This window comes from Rutidosis leptorrhynchoides, chromosome 1 (assembly GCF_046630445.1).
Source record: "Rutidosis leptorrhynchoides isolate AG116_Rl617_1_P2 chromosome 1, CSIRO_AGI_Rlap_v1, whole genome shotgun sequence".
In the NCBI taxonomy this organism is placed as follows: domain Eukaryota; kingdom Viridiplantae; phylum Streptophyta; class Magnoliopsida; order Asterales; family Asteraceae; genus Rutidosis; species Rutidosis leptorrhynchoides.
This window is the reverse complement of record NC_092333.1, coordinates 646,910,777-646,936,310: the sequence shown is the minus strand read 5'-3', so window position 1 is coordinate 646,936,310 and position 25,534 is coordinate 646,910,777. Positions and strand designations below refer to the sequence as shown.

Sequence of the window (25,534 nt, the reverse complement as noted above, 5' to 3'; positions counted from 1 at the left end):
CTTCTCTTTGGAGTAGACACGATCGCTTTTGTAATCTCAAAACAGTAATTAGTTAATTATAAATAATCATTTAAAGGGACAACACTAGTGCACTAATGAATAAATAGTTTTTTGAAACGAGAAATGAATAAAATTCTATAAAGTACAAAGAAGCTATGAGCGAGATATATATAGTTTTTAAGAAGATAAAAAGTTTTCATGCAAGATATAGATATAAGTGGTGTTGTTGTGCAGACATGGACGGCAAGTAAGGAGGTTAGTTAGTGGATGTAATTAAACAAATCTTGATTTGAAGATTTAATTAGTCAATAACAAATAAATAGGATAATTTTGTGGATATATTTGTTAAAGTCACATTACAACACCAAAGACTAAGTTAGTATGACTTAGTCAACCCTATCTTTTATTTTAGTTATGTTTGAATAAGTTAGTGGTAGGTTGTTCCTATTTTTATGCATTTGATTTTGTCACTGAGTAGTGGAGAAAGTAGTGGCAGTAGATTAGGCTATCTTCAGTTATTTTTATTCTCTGTAAGCCTATATAAGGCATCATGTTTTCTTTGATTTAATATCAGAAAAAGCACAAACATTACGTGCAAAATCTCTGTGTGTTTCCATTTCAATTTCAGCATTTAGCCTTGTTATTTTGTGTGTGTGTTTAGTTAAGTTCAACATCTGGTATCAAGAGCCAGCCCATAAACATGTCTGATCTACAAGTTTTTGGTGGGATTAAGAAATTAAACAATCAAAACTACAACACATGGTCGACCTGCATAATGTCTTATATGCAGGGACAAGATCTGTGGGAAGTTGTGAATGGGAACGATGTTCACCAGCCTACAGCAGAAGACAACAATGGTGTATTAAGGAAGTGGAAGGTGAAAGCAGGGAAAGCAATGTTCGTGTTGAAGACAACAGTTGAAGAAGAGGTGTTAGAACATATCCGGGATGCTGAAAATCCAAAGGAGGCTTGGGATACATTTGAAAAGCTGTTTTCCAAGAAGAATGATACAAAACTTCAACTGTTAGAAGGTGAGTTACTATCAGTGACTCAACGTGATCTGACAATAGCACAATACTTCTACAAAGTGAAGTCTATTTGTCGTCAAATTTCTGAATTAGATCCAGAAGCTCGAATAGGTGAAGCCAGGATGAAGCGAATAATTATTCATGGCTTGAAACCTGAGTTTCGCAGTTTTGTTGCAGCTGTACAAGGATGGCAAACACAACCATCACTTGTAGAATTTGAAAATCTACTAGCTAGTCAGGAGGCGTTGACAAAGCAAATGGGTGCAGTCTCTGTAAAGACCGAAGAAGAAGCACTATATGTCAACAAGAGCAAGTGGAATTCGAAAAACAAAAATGCAAGTGGGTGGAAAAAGAATGATGACAAGACAAAGACTCAAGAAGGTGGTAAAGGGAATCGATCAGAAGACGGTTCAAGTAAACGCTTCAAAGGAAAGAAGTACATACCAATGTAACATCCCGCCTTTTTCCATTTACTTTTCCGTTTAACTATTTAAGTTCCGTTATATGTTTATAACACATCTCGTTAATACGCGTTTGAATTATCTCGTTTGAGTAATTCCCGTACCCGTTTCCTAAGTTGAGGGACTAAAGTTGCCAAATGGAGAAAGAGATGACTAGGTCAACTAGTCAACTCTTTCCTCTCCATTCATTCTATCACCTCCCCAAAAATAATACTTCACCTTTTTCTCTCAAAACCCTCAAACCTTCAATCATCATCCAAATTCGTTCAAGAAGGATTCGATCAAAACAAATTGCATATTTGAACTCCTCGTGATCTCCTCTTCGTTTCCATACCGATTTCATCAATTTTGGGTAACTTTCTAAAATCACTAGATTTTGTGTTCTTGATGTTTTTAACTTATAAAAGTGTTAATTAGTGTCTATGGCTCAAGTCTAACACGAATATATGATTTATATGCTCGATCTCGTTGTTTTAGTGTAACTAGCATGAACTTGAATTTTGGTGTGTTGTTCTTGAATTTTGGATGATCATATGTTGTTAGATGTTAAAAGTTGATGTTTTAATTGTGTTCCTAACATCACTAGCTTCAAATTGGTATGTAGGTTGACATGGATTAGTTTCATATGCAAGATTGTTGAATTTGTGATTTTGGATTAGGGTTTGATGAGCTTTACATGAACTTTTGATGCGTCAAATGCTATGAGATATTGTTGTTAAGTGTTTTGTTGCAATGTGTGTTGGATTACCTTCGAAACGGCATAACATACATGTAAATTGGTTGCCCGAATCATAAAATGCGTTTTTGGAACTTAAACTTTGATTATGAATGTTTAATTACGGTTTTTGGTTGTTTTAAGTGCAAGTTTGATTGATGATATGTGTTTAGTTGCATTCTTCGTCAAAATACCTTTCCAACGACGTATGATAGGCGCTATAAGTGTTTGCGGGTCAAGAGTTGTGTTAGAAAAGGTTTTGGTTCGTGCACACTTTGAAAAACTGGCCAGGATTCTCTGCCCAGGAAGTGGCGCGGCGCGCCCCCTTTCTGCGCGGCGCGCAGAATAACCTGGACAGATTCTGTCCAACTTGGTCAATTTTCGAATAATGTTTGCTATGCTACGCACCTCCGATTAACATGTAACTTGGCCAACATGCTCATATATGACTTCTAAGCTTAGAAAAATAGTTTGGGACCCGACCCGAACGTGTTGACTTCCGTTGACTTTGACCGACCAAAGTTTGACTTTTTGTCAAACTTAACCAAATGATTATGCAACCTTCCTAACTTATTTACATACTTGTATCTTGCATGAAACTTGGCAATTTGATTTCACATGCTAAATAATCGAGTCGTAACGAGCCATAGGACTAATTGAACATCTTTGACCTATCGTGTTTACCGTTATTGATACAACCTATTGTTTAGGTCAAGACTAGCATTGTTCTTTGCACACGTTTACTTGTTGAAGTACTTTACTACTCGTGCACTCAAGGTGAGATCATAGTCCCACTTTTACTCTTTTAAACTTACTTTTGGGATGAGAAAACATAAACGATACTTTTGAACTAAGTGAACACAAGAACGGGAAAACAAACATTCTACATACGAGTTAGAACGAAAATCCTCAATCCGATTATCATTAGTTACATCAGATGGTGTAAGCGAGAACTTATGTTATATGGCCATATGGGTTTGACAAACCCTCATTCAAACGGTTCGCTACCGTTTACGAATGAAATATATTTTCGGGAACAGTGTTGTTCTAGCACTAATTGATGGGGTATTCAACGGACGGAACGTTAAGCTTTGATAATTGGGTGCTCGTGAATATTAACTTTTAGAATGTACTATGGCTTTATCGATGTTGCAAATATTGTGGTTCAACTTACTATTACTCATTTACTTATTTAAACCTATGATTTCACCAACGTTTTCGTTGACAGATTCTCTATGTTTTTCTCAGGTCCTTGAACTTAGGTGATACATGCTTCCGCTCATACTATTTGATACTTGCATTGGATGTCGAGTATACTTGCATACGTGGAGCGTCTTTTGACTACTTTTAATCGTGTCGCATGTGTTTTACACAAACTTTAAACATTGTTATGTACTTGTTGTGGAAACTACTTTTGTAAACTTTGAAACACCCTTATTTATGAAATGAATGCGACATACTTTTCGGTCAAACTTTGTTATAAAGACTTACGACCATGTAATGGGACCATACGTAGATGACGCCGTCATTTGACGATTTGTCGGGGTCGCTACAAGTGGTATCAGAGCTTTGGTTGTAGGGATTTAGAGTTCATTGGTGTCAACCCCGAGTCTTAGGGTACATTGGTGAGTCTAGACTACAACCGGCATATAGACTTGACGTAGGAATTACTTGACTATTTGTGCATTTATACTCGAACTCTCTTACTCATATCTACTCTTATCCTATCTAAATCTTGCGTTGTATAATTTAATTGACACGCCACCTTGACTATATGATGTAATGTCGAATGCACATATGAATTAGGGTAATATAATTCCCGGAAATTATAGTACGGTGACTCATATGAACATACCGACATTATGACATAAAGAATTTAAGGCGGGTCAAAGATAAATTTTCTCTCTATCTTTATTCCATATCACGGTTAGTATTATTTAGAATACTAACCAACGGTATTCTTTTGTTTTGAAGGAACAATGGCTCCTCGTCGCGTACGCCGCAACGAAACTCCAGAACAAGCTCTCGAACGGATGATAGCTACCGCCGTAGATGCGGCCATGGCCGGTCACTCTTCCAACAACAATAACAATAACAACAACCACAACAACAACAACAACAATGGAGCCGGTAACTCAAACGAGGGATGCTCCTACAAAGCTTTCATGGGGTGCAAACCTCACACTTATGATGGAACCGGTGGACCGGTTGTGCTTACTCGTTGGTTTGAACAAACCGAGGCCGTCTTTAGCATAAGCGGTTGTCGGGATCAAGACAAGGTCAAATACTCCACCCACACGTTCTCCGGTGTTGCTCTCACTTGGTGGAACACCTATGTTCAATCGGTGGGTACCGATGAAGCTCATGCCCTCTCTTGGGCCGATTTGAAGGAAAAGATGATTGTCGAATACTTTCCGCGCGAAGAAACCCGAAAGCTCGAGGAAGAACTAAGAGCTTTGAAAGCGGTCGGAAACGATCTTAAGGCTTATAATCAACGCTTCTCCGAACTATCCTTAATGTGTCCTAATCTTGTTAACCCCGAATCTCAAAGGATTGAGCTCTACATGCTCGGTCTTCCAAAAAGCATCAAACAAGGGGTGATGTCATCCAAACCCACTACTCATCAAGCCGCTATGAACATGGCTCGCCAATTAATTGAAACGGTTGACGAAATCGTAGTACCGGCTCCTAAGGCCGAGGACAAGTCGGGTGGCAACAAAAGGAAATGGGAAGCCACTCCATCAACTAACTACAACAACAACACCTTCACCAAAAAGCCCTTCAACAACGACGGCAAGAAGGGTTATGTCGGAAACTTACCTTTGTGCAACAAGTGCCACAAACATCATTACGGCGAATGTAACAAGCTAATTTGTCACCGTTGCCAAGGAGTTGGTCATAGGGCCAACAATTGCACAAGCACCGCCCCCGTCGCTCGAAAGGGGCCCAATCCTCCAAAAACGGTCACTTGTTACGAATGTGGCCAAACGGGCCATTATAAGAACGAATGCCCGAAAAAGAAAACCAACCCCAACAACCGAGGCCGAGCCTTTAACATCAACACCGAGGAAGCCCGAGATGACAATGAACTAGTCACGGGTACGTTTCTTCTCAACAACTCTTATGTTACTTGCTTATTCGATTCGGGTGCCGATAAATGTTTTGTGTCCAAGACTTTAGCTCCTACTCTTTGCACTCCACCACACCCCTTAGATACTACTTATTCCATCGAAGTGGCCGACGGAAAACTCTTAAGTGCCGACACATATTACCGGGGGTGTACTTTGAACATTTTGGGTAAGGAATTTGAAATTGACTTGATACCCATGGAATTAGGGAGTTTTGATGTAATAATCGGTATGAATTGGATGGTCAAAAATAAATCTCACATTCTTTGCGATCTTCACGCAATCCGAATTCCTATCGAGAATGGTGAACCATTGATTGTCTATGGCGATAAGAGTTGCACCAAACTCAACCTCGTTTCGTGCCTTAAAGTTAGAAAACTGCTTCGCAAGGGTTGTTTCGCGATTCTTGCTCACGTTAAGAAAGTCGAGTCTGATGAGAAGCACATCGATGATGTGCCAATTGTTAGTGACTATTCCGATGTATTTCCCGACGAATTGCCGGGTCTTCCGCCTCATCGACCGATTGAATTCCAAATCGATCTTATTCCGGGAGCCGCACCCGTAGCACGTGCACCATATAGACTCGCCCCATCCGAAATGCAAGAATTGCAAAGTCAAATCCAAGAACTACTTGATCGTGGTTTTATCCAACCTAGCCATTCACCTTGGGGCGCTCCGATTTTGTTTGTTAAAAAGAAAGACGGATCCCTACGAATGTGCATTGATTATCGTGAACTAAATAAATTGACGGTCAAGAACCGATATCCTCTTCCTCGCATCGATGACCTCTTTGATCAACTACAAGGGTCTTGTGTATATTCGAAAATCGATCTCCGCTCGGGTTATCATCAATTGAGGGTTAAGGGGGAAGATGTCTCCAAAACCGCCTTCCGAACTCGTTATGGTAGTTATGAATTCCTTGTCATGCCATTTGGTCTCACTAACGCACCGGCGGTGTTCATGGATCTTATGAACCGCGTGTGCAAACCGTATCTCGATAAATTCGTTATTGTGTTCATCGATGACATATTGATTTATTCTAAAAATGAAGAAGAGCACGAACAACATCTCCGACTTGTGCTTGAACTCTTAAGACAAGAACAACTCTATGCCAAATTCTCCAAGTGTGAATTTTGGTTAAAGGAAGTTCAATTTCTTGGTCATGTTGTAAGTGACCAAGGTATTAAAGTCGATCCAACGAAAATCGAAGCCATTAGCAAATGGGAGACTCCTACTACTCCTACTCACATTCGTCAATTTTTGGGTCTCGCCGGGTACTATCGTAGATTCATCGAAAATTTCTCTTTGGTTGCACGTCCTCTAACCGCATTGACTCACAAGGGAAAGAAATTCATTTGGGCGACCGAACATGAATCAGCATTCCAAATCTTGAAAACGAAGCTAACCACCGCTCCTATCTTGTCACTTCCCGAAGGCAATGATGACTTTGTTGTATATTGCGATGCCTCAAAACATGGTTTTGGGTGTGTATTGATGCAACGAACGAACGTCATTGCTTATGCTTCTCGGCAACTCAAAATTCATGAACGAAACTATACGACACATGATCTCGAACTCGGAGCCGTTGTCTTTGCACTTAAAATGTGGAGACACTATCTTTATGGAACCAAGAGTACTATCTTCACCGATCACAAAAGCCTTCAACACATTTTCGATCAAAAGCAACTAAACATGAGACAACGAAGGTGGATTGAAACCTTAAACGATTACGATTGCGAGCTTCGTTACCATCCCGGGAAGGCAAATGTAGTAGCCGATGCCTTAAGTCGAAAAGAAAGAGCGGTGCCTCTCCGTGTCCGAGCTTTAAACATCACCATTCACACCAACCTTAATAGCCAAATTCGGGTAGCTCAAGATGAGGCTCTCAAGGATGAAAACATCTCTCTCGAACACTTGAACGTCCTCACCTCTCGATTCGAAGTTAAAGAAACCGGACTCCGATATTTCGCCGGAAGGATTTGGGTGCCTAGTTATGGGGACCTACGAAGCCTTATTTTAGATGAAGCCCATAAGTCACGATACTCGATTCACCCCGGTGCCAATAAGATGTACCACGACCTTAAACAACTATATTGGTGGCCGAACATCAAAAGAGACGTAGCTACTTATGTTTCCAAGTGTTTGACATGTTCCAAAGTCAAAGCCGAACACCAAAGACCGTCCGGACTACTTCAACAACCCGAGATCCCGCAATGGAAGTGGGAAAGGATAACGATGGATTTTATCACCAAGCTACCAAAAACGACGGGCGGTTATGATACCATTTGGGTTATTGTTGACCGTCTCACCAAATCCGCACACTTCCTTGCCATGAAAGAAACGGACAAAATGGAGAAACTTGCACAACTTTACATTAAGGAGATCGTAGCCCGACACGGTGTACCTTTATCGATTATCTCCGACCGAGATGGCCGTTTCGTTTCTAGATTTTGGCGTACATTGCAAGAAGCGTTGGGAACGCGTTTAGACATGAGCACCGCATATCATCCTCAAACCGATGGACAAAGCGAACGTACAATTCAAACCTTAGAGGACATGTTACGAGCTTGCGTGGTTGACTTCGGAAAAGCTTGGGACAAGCACTTACCTCTCGCCGAGTTCTCTTACAACAATAGTTATCACGCGAGTATTAAAGCCGCACCTTTTGAAGCGCTATATGGCCGCAAATGTCGTTCACCTCTTTGTTGGGCCGAGGTAGGCGACGTGCAAATCACCGGACCCGAACTCATTCACGAAACCACCGAGAAAATCATTCAAATTCGAGATAGGCTTAGGACGGCCCGAAGTCGTCAAAAGAGCTATACCGACAAACGACGCAACGATCTTGAATTTCAAGCCGGTGACCGAGTAATGTTAAAAGTCGCACCTTGGAAGGGTGTAATCCGTTTTGGGAAACGCGGGAAGCTAAATCCGCGGTATATTGGTCCTTTCGAAATCTTGGAGCGTATTGGAACCGTTGCTTATCGTTTAGATCTTCCGCCTCAATTGAGCTCCGTTCATCCTACTTTCCATGTATCCAACTTGAAAAAGTGTCTTGCCGAACCCGATATCGTCATTCCTCTCGAGGAGCTCACCATTGATGACAAACTTCATTTCGTGGAGGAACCGGTTGAAATTGTGGACACCTCCGTCAAGACATTGAAACAAAGCCGAATCCCGATTGTTAAAGTCCGTTGGAACGCCAAAAGGGGACCCGAGTTTACTTGGGAAAGACAAGATCAAATGCAAAGGAAGTATCCTCATCTATTCGTGAATTCGGAAACGCAAGATCTCGAGGAAGAAACAACGACTACTACGCCTACTTAAATTTCGGGACGAAATTTCTTTTAAGGTGTAGGTAATGTAACATCCCGCCTTTTTCCATTTACTTTTCCGTTTAACTATTTAAGTTCCGTTATATGTTTATAACACATCTCGTTAATACGCGTTTGAATTATCTCGTTTGAGTAATTCCCGTACCCGTTTCCTAAGTTGAGGGACTAAAGTTGCCAAATGGAGAAAGAGATGACTAGGTCAACTAGTCAACTCTTTCCTCTCCATTCATTCTATCACCTCCCCAAAAATAATACTTCACCTTTTTCTCTCAAAACCCTCAAACCTTCAATCATCATCCAAATTCGTTCAAGAAGGATTCGATCAAAACAAATTGCATATTTGAACTCCTCGTGATCTCCTCTTCGTTTCCATACCGATTTCATCAATTTTGGGTAACTTTCTAAAATCACTAGATTTTGTGTTCTTGATGTTTTTAACTTATAAAAGTGTTAATTAGTGTCTATGGCTCAAGTCTAACACGAATATATGATTTATATGCTCGATCTCGTTGTTTTAGTGTAACTAGCATGAACTTGAATTTTGGTGTGTTATTCTTGAATTTTGGATGATCATATGTTGTTAGATGTTAAAAGTTGATGTTTTAATTGTGTTCCTAACATCACTAGCTTCAAATTGGTATGTAGGTTGACATGGATTAGTTTCATATGCAAGATTGTTGAATTTGTGATTTTGGATTAGGGTTTGATGAGCTTTACATGAACTTTTGATGCGTCAAATGCTATGAGATATTGTTGTTAAGTGTTTTGTTGCAATGTGTGTTGGATTACCTTCGAAACGGCATAACATACATGTAAATTGGTTGCCCGAATCATAAAATGCGTTTTTGGAACTTAAACTTTGATTATGAATGTTTAATTACGGTTTTTGGTTGTTTTAAGTGCAAGTTTGATTGATGATATGTGTTTAGTTGCATTCTTCGTCAAAATACCTTTCCAACGACGTATGATAGGCGCTATAAGTGTTTGCGGGTCAAGAGTTGTGTTAGAAAAGGTTTTGGTTCGTGCACACTTTGAAAAACTGGCCAGGATTCTCTGCCCAGGAAGTGGCGCGGCGCGCCCCCTTTCTGCGCGGCGCGCAGAATAACCTGGACAGATTCTGTCCAACTTGGTCAATTTTCGAATAATGTTTGCTATGCTACGCACCTCCGATTAACATGTAACTTGGCCAACATGCTCATATATGACTTCTAAGCTTAGAAAAATAGTTTGGGACCCGACCCGAACGTGTTGACTTCCGTTGACTTTGACCGACCAAAGTTTGACTTTTTGTCAAACTTAACCAAATGATTATGCAACCTTCCTAACTTATTTACATACTTGTATCTTGCATGAAACTTGGCAATTTGATTTCACATGCTAAATAATCGAGTCGTAACGAGCCATAGGACTAATTGAACATCTTTGACCTATCGTGTTTACCGTTATTGATACAACCTATTGTTTAGGTCAAGACTAGCATTGTTCTTTGCACACGTTTACTTGTTGAAGTACTTTACTACTCGTGCACTCAAGGTGAGATCATAGTCCCACTTTTACTCTTTTAAACTTACTTTTGGGATGAGAAAACATAAACGATACTTTTGAACTAAGTGAACACAAGAACGGGAAAACAAACATTCTACATACGAGTTAGAACGAAAATCCTCAATCCGATTATCATTAGTTACATCAGATGGTGTAAGCGAGAACTTATGTTATATGGCCATATGGGTTTGACAAACCCTCATTCAAACGGTTCGCTACCGTTTACGAATGAAATATATTTTCGGGAACAGTGTTGTTCTAGCACTAATTGATGGGGTATTCAACGGACGGAACGTTAAGCTTTGATAATTGGGTGCTCGTGAATATTAACTTTTAGAATGTACTATGGCTTTATCGATGTTGCAAATATTGTGGTTCAACTTACTATTACTCATTTACTTATTTAAACCTATGATTTCACCAACGTTTTCGTTGACAGATTCTCTATGTTTTTCTCAGGTCCTTGAACTTAGGTGATACATGCTTCCGCTCATACTATTTGATACTTGCATTGGATGTCGAGTATACTTGCATACGTGGAGCGTCTTTTGACTACTTTTAATCGTGTCGCATGTGTTTTACACAAACTTTAAACATTGTTATGTACTTGTTGTGGAAACTACTTTTGTAAACTTTGAAACACCCTTATTTATGAAATGAATGCGACATACTTTTCGGTCAAACTTTGTTATAAAGACTTACGACCATGTAATGGGACCATACGTAGATGACGCCGTCATTTGACGATTTGTCGGGGTCGCTACAACCAAGGTGCTACAGTTGTCAGAAGAAAGGGCACTTGGCAAGGGATTGTAATGCCAAGAAAACAGAAGAGGTCAATAATGCTCAATCAAAAGATGATGATGAGTGGGATGTCGAAGCATTACTGGTGACAGAAGAAGAAGAATTGTCTCTGTCTGTTTCAAAGTCTAAACGACTTAATCATCAACGTGACTGGATTGTTGATTCTGGATGTTCGAATCATATGACCGGTGACAAGGAGAAGCTTCATAACACAGTAAGATACAATGGCAGCAAAGTTGTGGTGACAGCAGACAATACGAAATTATCTATTGCCCATATTGGCAATACTGTTGTATCATCTCCTCAAGGTGATTCTGATGTGTCACTAGAAAATGTTTATCACGTGCCTGGTGTCAAGAAGAATTTGTTCTCAGTTCCTCAAGTAACATCAAATGGTCAATTCGTGCTATTTGGTCCAGAAGATGTTAAAGTCTATGAGAAGATTCAAGTAATTGGTGAACCAATAATGATAGGGAAGAAGAAAGAATCTGTCTACGTGATGTCTGCCGAAACAGCTTATGTTGACAAAACAAGAAAAAGCGAGACTGTGGATCTATGACATTCACGATTGGGTCATGTTGGGTATGATAAATTGGAAATGATGATGAAGAAGTCACTGGTGAGGGGTCTGCCAAAACTTGAAGTGCGAAAAGAAGTAGTTTGTGCAGGTTGTCAATACGGTAAAGCACATCAACTACCATATGAGGACTCCAATTTTAAAGCTAAAAAGGTGTTAGAACTGGTTCATTCAGACCTATTTGGTCCAGTAAAGCAGGCTTCGGTTGGTGGAATGAAGTACATGATCACCTTTATTGACGATTATTCAAGGTACGTGTGGGTATATTTTCTTAAACATAAATCTGATGCTTTATTGAAGTTCAAATTGTTTAAGGAAGAAAGTGAATCTGAGCTTGGTTCGAGTATAGTGTGTTTACGCACTGATAATGGGGGAGAGTATGTTTCAAGCGAGTTTACAACTTTCCTTCGAGAAAGTAAGATACGTCATCATCTTACGTGTCCTAATACACCTCAACAGAACGGTGTTTCTGAAAGGAAAAACCGACACTTAGCTGAAACATGTCGAAGTATGATGCACTCTAAGAATGTGCCTGGTCGTTTTTGGGCTGAAGCAATGAAAACCGCAGCCTATGTGATCAATAGGATTCCACAACAACGGTTAGCTTATCTCTCTCCTTTCGAAAAAATATGGAATACTAAACCCTCTGTTAGTTTCTATCGTGTGTTTGGATGCGTTTGTTATGTATTTGTGCCTGATCATTTACGCAGCAAAATGGAAAAGAAAGCCATTCGTTGTATTTTTGTAGGGTATGATAACAATCGAAAAGGATGGAAATGTTGTGATCCATCGACTGGAAAGTGTTATACGTCCCGAAATGTCGTGTTTGATGAATCATCTTCGTGGTGGACTTCAAACAATGAAGAAGCACCACATGGAGAAGTACCTGATCAGGAACAAAAAGAAGAGTCAGAAATACAACTTGTTGCAAAAGATAAGCAAGTTGTAGAGGATGATTCTGATAATCAACAAAGTGAAAGTGACAGTCCTTGGCAAACTGGTGTGCATCAAAGAAATGAAGAGGGAGAAGGATCACAGTCAGTGAGAAGATCATCAAGAATTCGAAAACCAAATCCAAAATATGCTAATGCAGCGATTGTAACTGATGAGGAGGTTGAACCAGAATCATTCGAAGATGCATCTCAAATTGTCGAATGGGATGCAGCCATGAAGGAAGAAATAGATGCATTGGTGAGAAGTCAGACTTGGGAACTAGTACCAAAGCCGAATGATGTTAAACCCATCTCATGTAAATGGGTGTACAAGATAAAACGTCAAGCAAATGGTTCAATCGAACGTTACAAGGCACGATTGGTAGCAAGAGGGTTTTCACAGCAATATGGGATGGACTATGATGAAACGTTCAGCCCTGTAGCTAGACTCACAACAGTACGTGTGCTACTAGCATTGGCAGCAAACAAAGATTGGAAATTGTGGCAAATGGACGTGAAAAATGCCTTTTTGCATGGCGAGTTGGATCGCGAAATTTACATGAATCAACCTATGGGTTTTCAAGATAAACGTCATCCAGAGTATGTGTGTAAGCTTCGAAAGGCACTCTACGGGCTTAAACAAGCACCGAGAGCGTGGTATGGTAAAATCTCTGAATTCTTAACTCATAATGGTTATATATTAACAAGTGCCGATTCCAGTTTATTTGTCAAAGTGTTGGAAGGAAAGATGGCTGTGATTCTGGTGTACGTAGATGACTTAATTATCACAGGCGATTGTGAAGAAGAAATTGTTCGAATTAAGAAGAATCTAAGTATAAGGTTTCAAATGAAAGATCTTGGCCGTCTTAGACACTTTCTTGGCTTGGAACTTGAGTACAGTAGTGATGGAATTATACTTCATCAAACTAAGTACTCAACTGATCTCTTGAAGAAGTTTGGCATGATGGAATGCAAGCCAATGAAAACACCTTTAGAGTTTAATTTCAAGATGTGTGCTGATAAAGGGAAGAATCTTGAAGATGCTACTATGTATCGAAAATTGGTAGGCAGTCTGATATATCTTACACTAACCCGACCCGATATTTCATTTGCTACTAGTGTAATGAGTCGATATATGCAAAGTCCTAAGAAGCCTCATTTGGAAGCTGCTCGTCGGGTGTTGAGATATGTAAAGGGTACTCTTGGTTATGGCATCTTGTTTAAGAAAGGTGAAGAATGTAGCTTGGTTGGATACTGTGATGCAGATTATGCTGGTGATCATGATACGAGACGATCAACAACTGGTTACGTGTTTATGCTTGGAACAGGAGCCATTTCGTGGTGCAGTAAACGGCAACCTACAGTCTCATTATCATCCACCGAAGCTGAATATCGAGCAGCAGCTATGGCAGCTCAAGAAGTCAAATGGATCGTACAGTTGCTATCTGAGTTACATCAAGAAGTTGAATATGGGGTTCCATTGTATTGTGATAATCTGTCAGCAATCAAATTAGCTGAGAATCCGGTTTTTCATGCTAGAACAAAGCACATTGAAGTACACTATCATTTCATACGAGAGAAAGTGTTGAATGAAGAAATTGAGTTGAAGTATGTTCCAACAGATGAGCAGGTTGCGGATGTTTTCACAAAGAGCTTGGTTGGCAACAAATTTGATTATTTTTGTCGTCAACTTGGAATGGAGAAAGTTGGTGTTGAAGGGGAGTGTTAAAGTCACATTACAACACCAAAGACTAAGTTAGTATGACTTAGTCAACCCTATCTTTTATTTTAGTTATGTTTGAATAAGTTAGTGGTAGGTTGTTCCTATTTTTATGCATTTGATTTTGTCACTGAGTAGTGGAGAAAGTAGTGGCAGTAGATTAGGCTATCTTCAGTTATTTTTATTCTCTGTAAGCCTATATAAGGCATCATGTTTTCTTTGATTTAATATCAGAAAAAGCACAAACATTACGTGCAAAATCTCTGTGTGTTTCCATTTCAATTTCAGCATTTAGCCTTGTTATTTTGTGTGTGTGTTTAGTTAAGTTCAACAATATTTCGAATTAATCCTCCAACAACTTGACTTGCTCCTTCAATTCTTACACACATGTGAAACACACCTTCTAAAATAAAGGAGATGCAAGAATATTTTCGGAAGCTGATAATAGTTGTACCTAATTTCAAATGTACAATTTCTCATGCAGATAGTTTTTTATTGATCATATGTCGAGTGGCGGTCTACGAATAGTTACTAGTATCACTAGTTAAAAGCTTAAAACAATTTACACTATCCAACAATAGTGTTTCACCAAAAATTTGCATTATCCAGTGGTATGACTAGTGATTGGCGACACCAAAGGCGCCAAAGTAATAATCACCTCATCCGCTTGTGCCTCTTCTTTCTCTTCCTCACCATCCGTATCATAAATAAGTACGGTATCTTCAACCACACAAGGTTCAGGAACGTACTCCATGCTAAAAACTTTATCAACTGAATCAACAAAGTGATCCGAATGGGTCTCTTCCGAAAATTCAGGATTTTCAAGCTTCATCTCTATATTAAGCAATAGATTTTGCATGTATTCCAACTCTCGAATCCTGCGATTCAGTCTCTCGAACTCAGCATCACGAGCACTCGGGGGTAAGAGATCGATAGCTTAAATGATAAAGAAAGATAATGGCTAAATCTTAACGGGTTAACCTGACAACAAACCTTCTCGATTTAATAAGACTTCACGTCCTTTTTTGTTTATTTATTAAAACTCAAAAACTGAATAAAATTATTGTACTGTTCATGATATGCAGTTACAAGCAGATAGATAGCAAACAAAATAGATAAGGTTACTAACTGAAATTTAAACTAAAATGTAGACTCCAATTCTTATCATATAGCCAAAGCTAGCATCCACTAAGTACCCTTAAACGCATCATCAGATAGTACACGAATTACATATAATAGAATAATATATGGGTTGCAAAGTTAGCAAACCCGAACAAGTGAATAAACTATATTAACTCGCAAGATACACTCCAGGACCATTCAACCATGTAAGCCAATCGAATTTCCTTCCTCCCGATCTTTGTGATATTCATTCGAAAGATTTTATTTGTATTTCATTTAGGGCCACCAGGACGTTTCACATGTTATTGCGAAATACCATATTGTTCCCTTTTTTCAAATAAAATACACACAAATCCATTCTACCGCTTGCCAAACATTCTTACCAAAACACGACACTGGGGCCATGGCATTTCCCCGAAGTATTTCATTTAAACTTAGGTTTGTGAATGTGCCAAGCCCCCACCATCTAAATACTCAATACCATAATTCTAAAGAGTGCTTGCAAAAAATGAGACAATGTTGATAGATTTCAAATTGTCATCACAAAGGGGACACCTAACGGAATGTAAATCGATCCCTCTTTTGTCGAGCTCGATCCTAATCGGGATTCGTTTTTGATAATACGCCACACGAAGATTTCCAGTTGTTTTGGTACAAGGCTGTTCGGTTTGTCTCCTCCACATAATTGCTGTCTGAAATGAGCTGCTCATCCATAATTGAAGATAGACGTTTGACTGTAACTCGACCATCTAATGAAAGGATCCACTTCCACGTATATCTGTTTTCAAAATCGAACCTGAAATTCGACAAAAGTTTAGTTAACGCCAACATATCGTCGTTCGTTCTTCTGGATGGCACGCATGTCCAGTCCCAACTCGAAATCACCTCAAAATCGCTTCACAATATTCTGCTGCTGACCAACGCATCTTTCGAAGCTTCCAGCCTGTACAATTGAGGAAACATAACGATACTTATGTTCTCCCCGATCCAATGTTCGATCCAAAAATAAGTTGTTGAATCGTCGCCCACTGATCTTGAAAATGAGCTCCTGAATGGGATATTCAACTCCTCTAATGTATAACCTGCCAAAATAATGTTATGCCAAATACCTAGAGGAGAGGAGTGACGAGAATCACTCCCCAACTCCAAGCCACCACTTGAGCCACAAATACTTCGAATAACTTTTGCCCAAAGAGAATTGGTTTCGGTTTATAACAAGAAAATATGCATGTATTTTTTTACAATCCATATATTCAATAATATTTTAATAGTTTATATAATATAATATATAATATATGTAAAATGATATGTCTATGGATATTGATATATTTGAGTAAATATGTATATATTCATATGTATATATGCATTTGGGTGGTAATGGATACATTCGTGGATGATAAATTGTCATTCATATTTGATTTAATAATTTTTCACATCATCCATATCCATATCAATTTATTTATCATCATCAATTGATATTAACCATATCAGCTTTATTGGATCAGATCGGATAGATATCCGATGGATCGGACATCCATTGTCATCCCTAGTTTAGGGTTTGTATTTATAGACAAACCCTAATTCCAGATCATTCAGGATCATGATAATCCATTCCATAACTTGACTTCTCAAAATATTGGATATACTTATCCAAAAGTTCTTATCCTTGGTCACCAAGAAATTAATGATTGACTTCAAAGTTGCGCGCGTGACGGCATATCGCACAATAACCGCACGCTATGGGAGATTTAGTCAATGAGTCTGATTGAATTTGCACGTAATAAATTTTGTTATGGTAATAATAACATTTAATGTCCTTATGTCCACAGTGATTCACATAATGAATCAAGCGTATAGAGGTATCATAGTATATTTCCGGTAGAGGTATCATAGTATATTTCCGGTATTCAACAATGAAACCTTTTAACTATATGATCATTGTGTAGTTTTATCATAATTTTGATCAAATGTTTTAGAAAGTTTGGTTATGTTAATAAAAAATATGGGGTGAGAGAGGCTCGAACTCTCGACCTCAGGATCACTCTTTAGCTATGAGACCTACGCGCTAGCCAACTGCGCCACCACCCCATTGTTGTTATATTTTCACACACAGTCATTTTAGTGCAAATATGTAATTTTTTTGTCGCTTTTTATTTACTCGTGTTCCTGTGTAAAGGTTTAGTTAGTTTGTTTATCTGCTATGATGTTTGTAATCTTCGTGATCTCCTCGCTAGTTTTTTTTTAATTAGTTTATTATGTCTTTGAAAAAAAATGAATAAATCCAGTTTTTGAGTATTAGATCATGAGTTTAGCTCAATCAGACATTCAGACGGTATAAAGAACAAGCTCGATAGTCTTGGTGACCTCAGGAGTGTACCTACATTTGAATTGGTTATACAGTCATACAGATACTTTACCAACCAATCCACACCAACCCAAATTGACACCTCCTGGTTTATTGACAAATTCACAATTATGCACAAAAAAATTAATTAACATGTTAATTATACAGAAAGTACTTTATTTATGTGATGGATACACAGTACCATTCGGGGCCTATGAACTATTCAAAATTCGTAAACTAATGAGCAAAGTTAGAAGTTGAACAAGAACCCTTCTTACGTAACAACAATGAACTAAACCCAAAAGTCGAATTCTCTAAGTTAAACAACAAGAAGTTATCCTCAAACTGATATGTTCCTATTACGATTGCGTGTTCACTTTTCGCACCACCATCAACAAATGCCAAACATGCCACGTCATCCGTCACTTGCTTGATAGAGTTAGCTTTATATATACTCCATTTCTTCCCACCTTCTAGTACTAAATCAATAACTGGTACTGTTATTCCAACATCGTTAGCATTATTAGCAAACGTATTGAAACAAAGCCCGAAAGGGGCCATAGGATTTGCAGTAACGATTCGTTTTGTAACCTTAAAAAACCTTCGAACCACGCCATTATAAATGTCACTCCTAAGAATGGTGTAAGGGTCAAGTGTACTAATCTTTGCAACGGTACTCGCGGGAAGATTCATAGATCTATTTTTAATAACAATTGAATTGATACTGATAAAGTAACCAAAAGAATTTGGTTGTTTAAGCAATGGTGTATAAGAAAGTAGCCTCTTTAAATCGATATTGAATTTAGGAGACGGGTAGTAAGGCCCGTCTCCTAAAAACATTACCCCAGGAACAGACAAAGTGCTAGGCAGACATAAACCTAGTATTTTTTCTATCGGGTAGTGTAATTGGGCTTGCAAAGCGAATAGTGAGGATGAAAGGGATAACACACCAAAAATGTTCGATGGGAACGCATCAAACGTTGAAGGAGAAGCACAAGCAGTGGTGGCATAAGTACTAAATAAATCAATCATAACATTTCTACCTTGGTTGCTATAGTTAAACAACAACTGCTCGTTATACGTTGGAACGAGGTCTTGACTGCATAGTTCAGTAACAGGATTGACTATATTAAATGGGTTTAATTCGTAATCTTTATAATCTGAATTCATCGAACGATTGGTTAGTAGAGAGCAGTTATGCCATGTAACGTCTTGATGTGGGACGCAGTTGTGCCATATGAATGGAGCGTCGAGATCTATAAGGAGATTTTGTTGGTTAAATACAGAGTTGTTGAAATACGATCTAGTGCTATAGAGAGGTTTAGCAGCGTCTGCGTGTTTACTGATTGGAAGAACTAACGAAGAAGAAAATGGTATGTAAATAACATTATTGGCTTGGTGTGTACGAAAGATGGTGGCTAGGACGATAGCGATTACTTGTATAAGTAACATCATTTTTCGAAATATTTTTCGAAAATTTGTGTATTCAATTTCAGGAGTTTGTAGTTTTGGAAGTGTGCATCAAGCATATCTATAGTAGTATAATATGCATGTATAGAGTCTTATCTCTTTGAATAAGGAGACCCAAAAGGTAGTGTAAGAACTAAGAATGTGTTTGTCATGTTTAATGTGTGTTATTAACTTAACCTTTAGATCTAATTCACGTTTGCGTCCTCAAGATTTGTGTCCGTTTTCTAAATTGACTTTACCCAATCAAATATATGTATTATACATTAAGAAGGATTTATTTAAAGATAATCCTGATTAAGGACTATCCTTCGGCAAAGGGTCTCGGGGTTTGAAGATTGTTGAGGCCAGTGGCGGAAGCAACAAATTTTTCACCGGGGTGAAAAAAAATTTAAAAGCGTAGCAAATTTTTTGGGCAAAATACGGAGGTTTTTTGACAAAATACGGAGGTTTTTTGGCAAAATATGGAAGCTTTTGGGCAAAAATACGGAAGCTTTTAGGCAAAATACGGAGGCTTTGGGGGCAAAATATGGAGACATCTATGCAAAAAAAAATTCACTGGGGAAAAATCGAAAAATCCAAAATGTTTGCACTGAAAATTACAAATTCATTGGGGGCGGCCGGGCGCCCCACCTTGTCCCACATATTTCCGCCCCAGGTTGAGGCGTAGGGAAAGTCCAATATAAGTTTTTCAGATTCAACGAAGAACAGTGAAGGTTTGAGTTTATTCGGTATCCCAAGTCTCTTGACTCTTGTCTTTCGGGACAAGGATGGTGATTCTACGCTCGGCGGCTCTTTGGTAAAAATCCCGAAGTTTCTTGAATCGGTTCTTGGCCCTTATACGGTCGAATGTAAACTAGTTGGTTCCTCGAGTGCCACATCATTTTCCTCCCCTAATTTTGTACTCGTACCCGTCTCAAAAAAGAAAATATATGTCCCCTAAAAAAGGTTGACGTTAAGGTTTCAAAGCACGGGGCGAGAGGAATAAAAACCTCGGTTGTCGAGGAGAAGCTTGGTCGTATTTGAGTTTCTTGTTTGATAGTGTATATTTTGTCGTTGGTGTTATAATTTGAACTGCTGATTTTTATTGCATGATAATCGCCAATATATACTACAATCTTGGACTTGCCAAGTAGACAATACGAAAATTAAGGATATGATACATACAATCAGTTACATGCTTTACATGATTATCTACATACCAAATATAACTATAACTATACAATATATTGTCTAATATACCCCCTTAGTCTAAGCGAGAGGAAGACGTATGCTTAGACTGTTTCGAAAGTCATCGAAAAGTATGTGTGGTATTTCTTTGGTGAATATATCAGCTATTTGAAAACAAGTAGGAACGTGTAATATGTGTATTTATCCTTGAGCAACCTTCTCCCGAACAAAGTGGATATCTATTTCAATGTGTTTGGTGTGTTGGTGTTGTACAAGATTCCCGGATAGATATATTGCGCTGCCGTATTAATTGGACAATGAAGTTCTAGGAGCAGATTTCGAAGCCAACGGGACTCGGATACGACATTTGCTACACCTCTATATGCGGCTTCCACAGTTGACCTTAAAATGGTTGGTTGGCATTTGGCGGACCACTATATCAAAGTGGCACCTAGGAAATTAATATGCAATATCCCGATGTTCACCGTTGGGTGTTGGGGGTAACCACCCAGTCAGCGTCAGTGTAAGAGACAAGGGATGTGGCCCCTGATTTTGTTAAGTGTAGACCATAAGAGATGGTGCCTTTAATGTAATGGATTATCCGCTTTAGTGCATCCATGAGAATGTCCATCGGATTGTGAGTATGCAAGCACACATGTTGCACGGCGTAACTGATGACGGGTCTTGTAAATGTCAAGTATTGTACAATTTAATAACGTATGTTAACGACAGTAGCATGAGTTCTCGTTAGCAATATCCAATACTTAATTATAAAGATGCTTTTGTTTGGTAAGTAATAAATCAATATAGTGTAAAATCATGTTTAACAACCATGTTAATGTTAGCTGTAAAAATCAATAGCTGTAAAAATCAATAGAACGTAAATGAACGTGTGACAATTAACTATAGTGTTGATTTTGTTAATTAGTATATATGAAGCATTATTGTAAAAGACTCGGGTTATTCTCGATTAATCACCGATTATTTATTTTTCAAAATAGTCTCAAATTTTTTTAAAAAATTCATTTAATTAATCGGTTCATGCCGATTGATGAGTCAAAATCGGATTTGTTATCGTTCAACATTTTAACATGACTTTTAAACTAGATTTTTAGAGTTTTTGAACAAAATGAATGATTTTAAACAATTATGTTACACTATATATTTTAATGTTTATGGTTTTATTCTACATTTTGAAATTTGTTATTTAAATGTATAAAAGTACAATCTGGTTAATCGGCGATTAATCCGTAAATTGCCAAATACAGATTACTTACTCTTTTTAAAGTCCCAACTGATAATTCTGGAATAACGAATTTTGCAACCTTAAAGGGTATAAAGGTCACTATATTATATGGTGTAGATCGATTATGTGTCATGAATCATGATCACCTTCTTTCTCTTCTATTGAGCATGGGTTAATCTAACTATGTGATATAAAAATAAGGAAAATTATAAATGTAATAAACAAGTTTTAGGGTCACCGCGCTTTGCTGCGGTCGAAGAGCGATTGACCATGTAAGATTTTAACGAATATTACTACTAAATGTCTATGTTAGTATTTTTTTCGTATAAAACTATATGTTTTCAATTAAAATAATACTTCATCCGTCCCAAAAAGAATGTCTGGGAGTTATTTTTGTTGAATTTAAGAAATTGATGATAAATATCAATTTTGTCCATATAGTTAAGGTAAGTTTGACTGAATTTATTTAATATATGAGTGATTGAGAGTAATAAATAAAAGTAAATTTGAGGATTTAATGATATTTATTGATTATTTTTAGAAGTGAACAGTTATTTTGAGACAAATATAAATAGTAAGGTGGACATTTATTTTGAAACGGCCGGAGTATAACGTTAATGAGCCTAAGGTGACCCAGAAAAAAAATAGTTATAGCCGTGATATTTGAAAAAAAAACTAAAAAAAAAAAGATTTTAACTAAAATATAAAAAATATAAAAAATGTTTAAGATAAACTAAAAGAAGTCATATAAATATTGTAATAAAGGTTAGATTTAAAAAAAAAAAATTATAAATAAAAAAATTAGTGTGGTAGGATTGTATTAATAATAATATAATTTAAGGGGTGCAATAAGAAAAATTAAAAAGGGAGAGTACTGGGTAAAAAAAAAAAAAAAAGTAGAAGGGTGAGAGAAGAGGGGATTCAAACCCGTGACACGTTGGTAATGAACACAGGTGTCTAACCAGTTAGCCAACATCTGATTTGTTTCAGATGTAGAATAATATTTAATGGTAAAAAATATAATTCAAAATTGAATTTCAATTAAATTTTACTGTTCATTCATTTTTTCAAATGAATATGTATACAATATTTGGTATAACCTCTACAACTATGATTTTTTTTCTTCTAACCAGTTCTAAGTAACTACGAAGTCATGAAGAGGACAAAGAAAGCTTTGTACAACGGGGTTTAAAGATATGCATGACTTAATGGGTCAAAGGTACGAAATTTATATTTAGATATCTTTTTCCTTAATAGTCAGCTTTATTAAACTTAAAAAAATATTTTATTTATCAACATTATACGGTACTAATTGCAATTACAAGCTGACATCGCGATGACATCACGCCAATGTCAATTGCTCATTTTACCGAGGAGGTATTTATGCGAAAAATAAAGTATCTCTAGTTTCTATTAAAATTTTAAAATGATGATATTGTAAATACACATTTTTCAAGCTTAACAAAAACTAAAAAAAAAAAAAACTAGAAAATTCTTGGAGGCACCATGATGATGTCTGATATGTCTGAATCAGACGATTTATTTATGCGGTGTCGTTAGATCGCAAAACGTCAATTCAGGATATCAATATAAGAAGTTGATTGTTTAATTTATATATGTTGGGCCTAAATCTATTATTCCTTCTTATGGGTTAGTAAGGGCAAATATGACCTACGGTCGTTCTTTGAGCGATTGAAATTGAAATGGAGCTTATTAAGATAATTTAGTGATTAAGATATGGTTTGTACACAAATCAATATCCAAGACTAGTGGCCAGATACACCTTGTGTAGAGAGGCATGATCCTTTTGGTCCCAATAAATTGACGACTGTTCGGAAAATCCAACAACCAAGTACAACCGGTTTATTCTAGAAATCACTTTTATTCGGAATATCAAATTGTGTAAAGGCAATAGTTGGGTTGATTTGATTTAAGATATTAAAGCAATATAATTAAAATAAGCTAGCTAGCATGCAACAGCTAAGAATAGAGAAGACGTGGTTCACCATGATTTAAGATAACCTAGTGTCGGGATGATTGCGAGACACTCATTGGATACATATACCTTGGTGTAAACACTAGATTCCCTACTAATTGATTTCTCGATTAGCATGTCACGAGGAATTATGCTATCGTGATTCTGATCGGATGGACTATGCTCAACTCCCGACGTTTAATCCAGTTTAAGGATATAAGCGGCCCATCTTGGATGCAATGCATACCTTGGACGCACGAATAAAGTAGCATAACTATATATATATATATATATATATATATATATATATATAATATCCAACCTTTCTTAACACCTTAGTGTATCACCCAAGTGAGTGGTTATGATTGTGTTTCGAATTCCTTTCTGTCAATGGTTTGGTAAAATCTAAGGGTTTGTCGACAAATTAGAACCTCTGATGGTTCTCAGTCATCCTTAAAGATTTATAAGCTTAGTTTGTATTGTAGTGCGTTAAACTCCCATTTATGATTTAAACCAGCCCTTACTTAAATCTACCCAATAATGAGTATTATTATTATGTAAATACTAAAACCATTATCATAACTAAAACCACAATAAAAATTAATAGTTTTATGATTATTATTATTAATATCATTATTATTATTATCACTAATAGAATTATTAACATCATTATTTGTAGTATTATCAATATTATCTTTTGTACCATGACAATTATTATATAAGTATCATTATAATTACTAGTTTCAATAAACAAACGTTATATACAAAAATATATTTAATATACATAACCTAACTATATCAATAGTCTTATTTATTTTAAATATACAAAATGATTACATTTAATTAAATAAGGATATATATAGAAGTTGTTAATATAAAAATCATAACACTAATAATAATAATATATATATTTATTCGATTTCGATTATATGTATTAATGAATATACAAATAATATAGGTTCGTGAATCCGAAGCCAAACCTACTCTTGTTCAATGCTGTCATATGTATTTTTACTACAAAATATAGTATTGTGAGTTTCATTTGCTCCCTTTTTAAATGTTTTTGCAATATATATTTTTGGGACTGAGAATACATGCGCTGCTTTTATAAATATTTTACGAAATAGACACAAGTAATCGAAACTACATTCTATGGTTGGATTATCGAATCGAATATCACCCTTTTTAGTATGGTAATCTAAGAATTAGGGAACAGACACCCTAATTGACGCGAATCCTAAAGATAGATCTATTGGGCCTAACAAACATCATCCGGGTTACGGATGCTTTAGTACTTAGATTTTATCATGTCCGATGAGAGTCCCGAAATGATGGGGATATTCTAGACGCGTTTTGTTAATGTCGGTTACCAGGTGTTCACCATATCAATGATTTTTAATTCGCGGGTTACGCGTATTATTTTGTACTCGGGTTACGTGTACAATTAATTATCTGGAAATCTTGTGGTCTATTAAAATGATGAAAATGAATGATTATGATAAACTAATGAACTCACCAACCTTTGGGTTGACACTTGAAAGCATGCTTATTCTCAGGTTTGAAAGAAATCTTCCGTTGTACATTTGCTCATTTTAAAGATATTTCTTGGAGTCATTCATGGCATATTTCAAAAGACGTTGCATTCAAGTCGTTAAGTTCATTAAAGATTATGATTAAGCAAATGACAGATTAGGTTATTTGTAGTTGGATATTATGAAATGGTATGCATGCCTAACAACTTTCGATGAAATAAAAGTTTGTCTTTTAAAACGAATGCAATGTTTGTAAAATGTATCATATAGAGGTCAAATACCTCGCAATGTAACCATATGTTATTGTATTCGTCCTTTTGGATTAGGACGGGTTGCTTCATGTGATATCAGAGCGGTGGTCTTAGAGAACCAGGTCTTGCATTAGTGTGTCTAACTGATAGTTGTTTAGATGCATTAGTGAGTCTGGACTTCG

General features: G+C 37.1%; 1 protein-coding gene and 1 non-coding gene across 2 annotated transcripts; both read right to left on the bottom strand.

Annotated features, from left to right (window-relative positions):
• Positions 1 to 9,101: 9,101 nt before the first annotated feature.
• On the bottom strand, positions 9,102 to 19,166 carry LOC139849657 (chitinase CLP-like). The gene is made up of 2 exons (XM_071839294.1): positions 17,958 to 19,166; positions 9,102 to 9,128 (listed from the first exon to the last, which is right to left on the bottom strand). The coding sequence occupies exons 1-2, from the start codon at positions 19,164 to 19,166 to the stop codon at positions 9,102 to 9,104; spliced, it is 1,236 nt and encodes a 411-aa protein (XP_071695395.1).
• Positions 17,371 to 17,455, bottom strand: TRNAM-CAU (transfer RNA methionine (anticodon CAU)). The gene is given in 2 exon segments: positions 17,371 to 17,406; positions 17,418 to 17,455. It is a non-coding gene; the product is annotated as a tRNA-Met (tRNA).
• Positions 19,167 to 25,534: the final 6,368 nt, after the last annotated feature.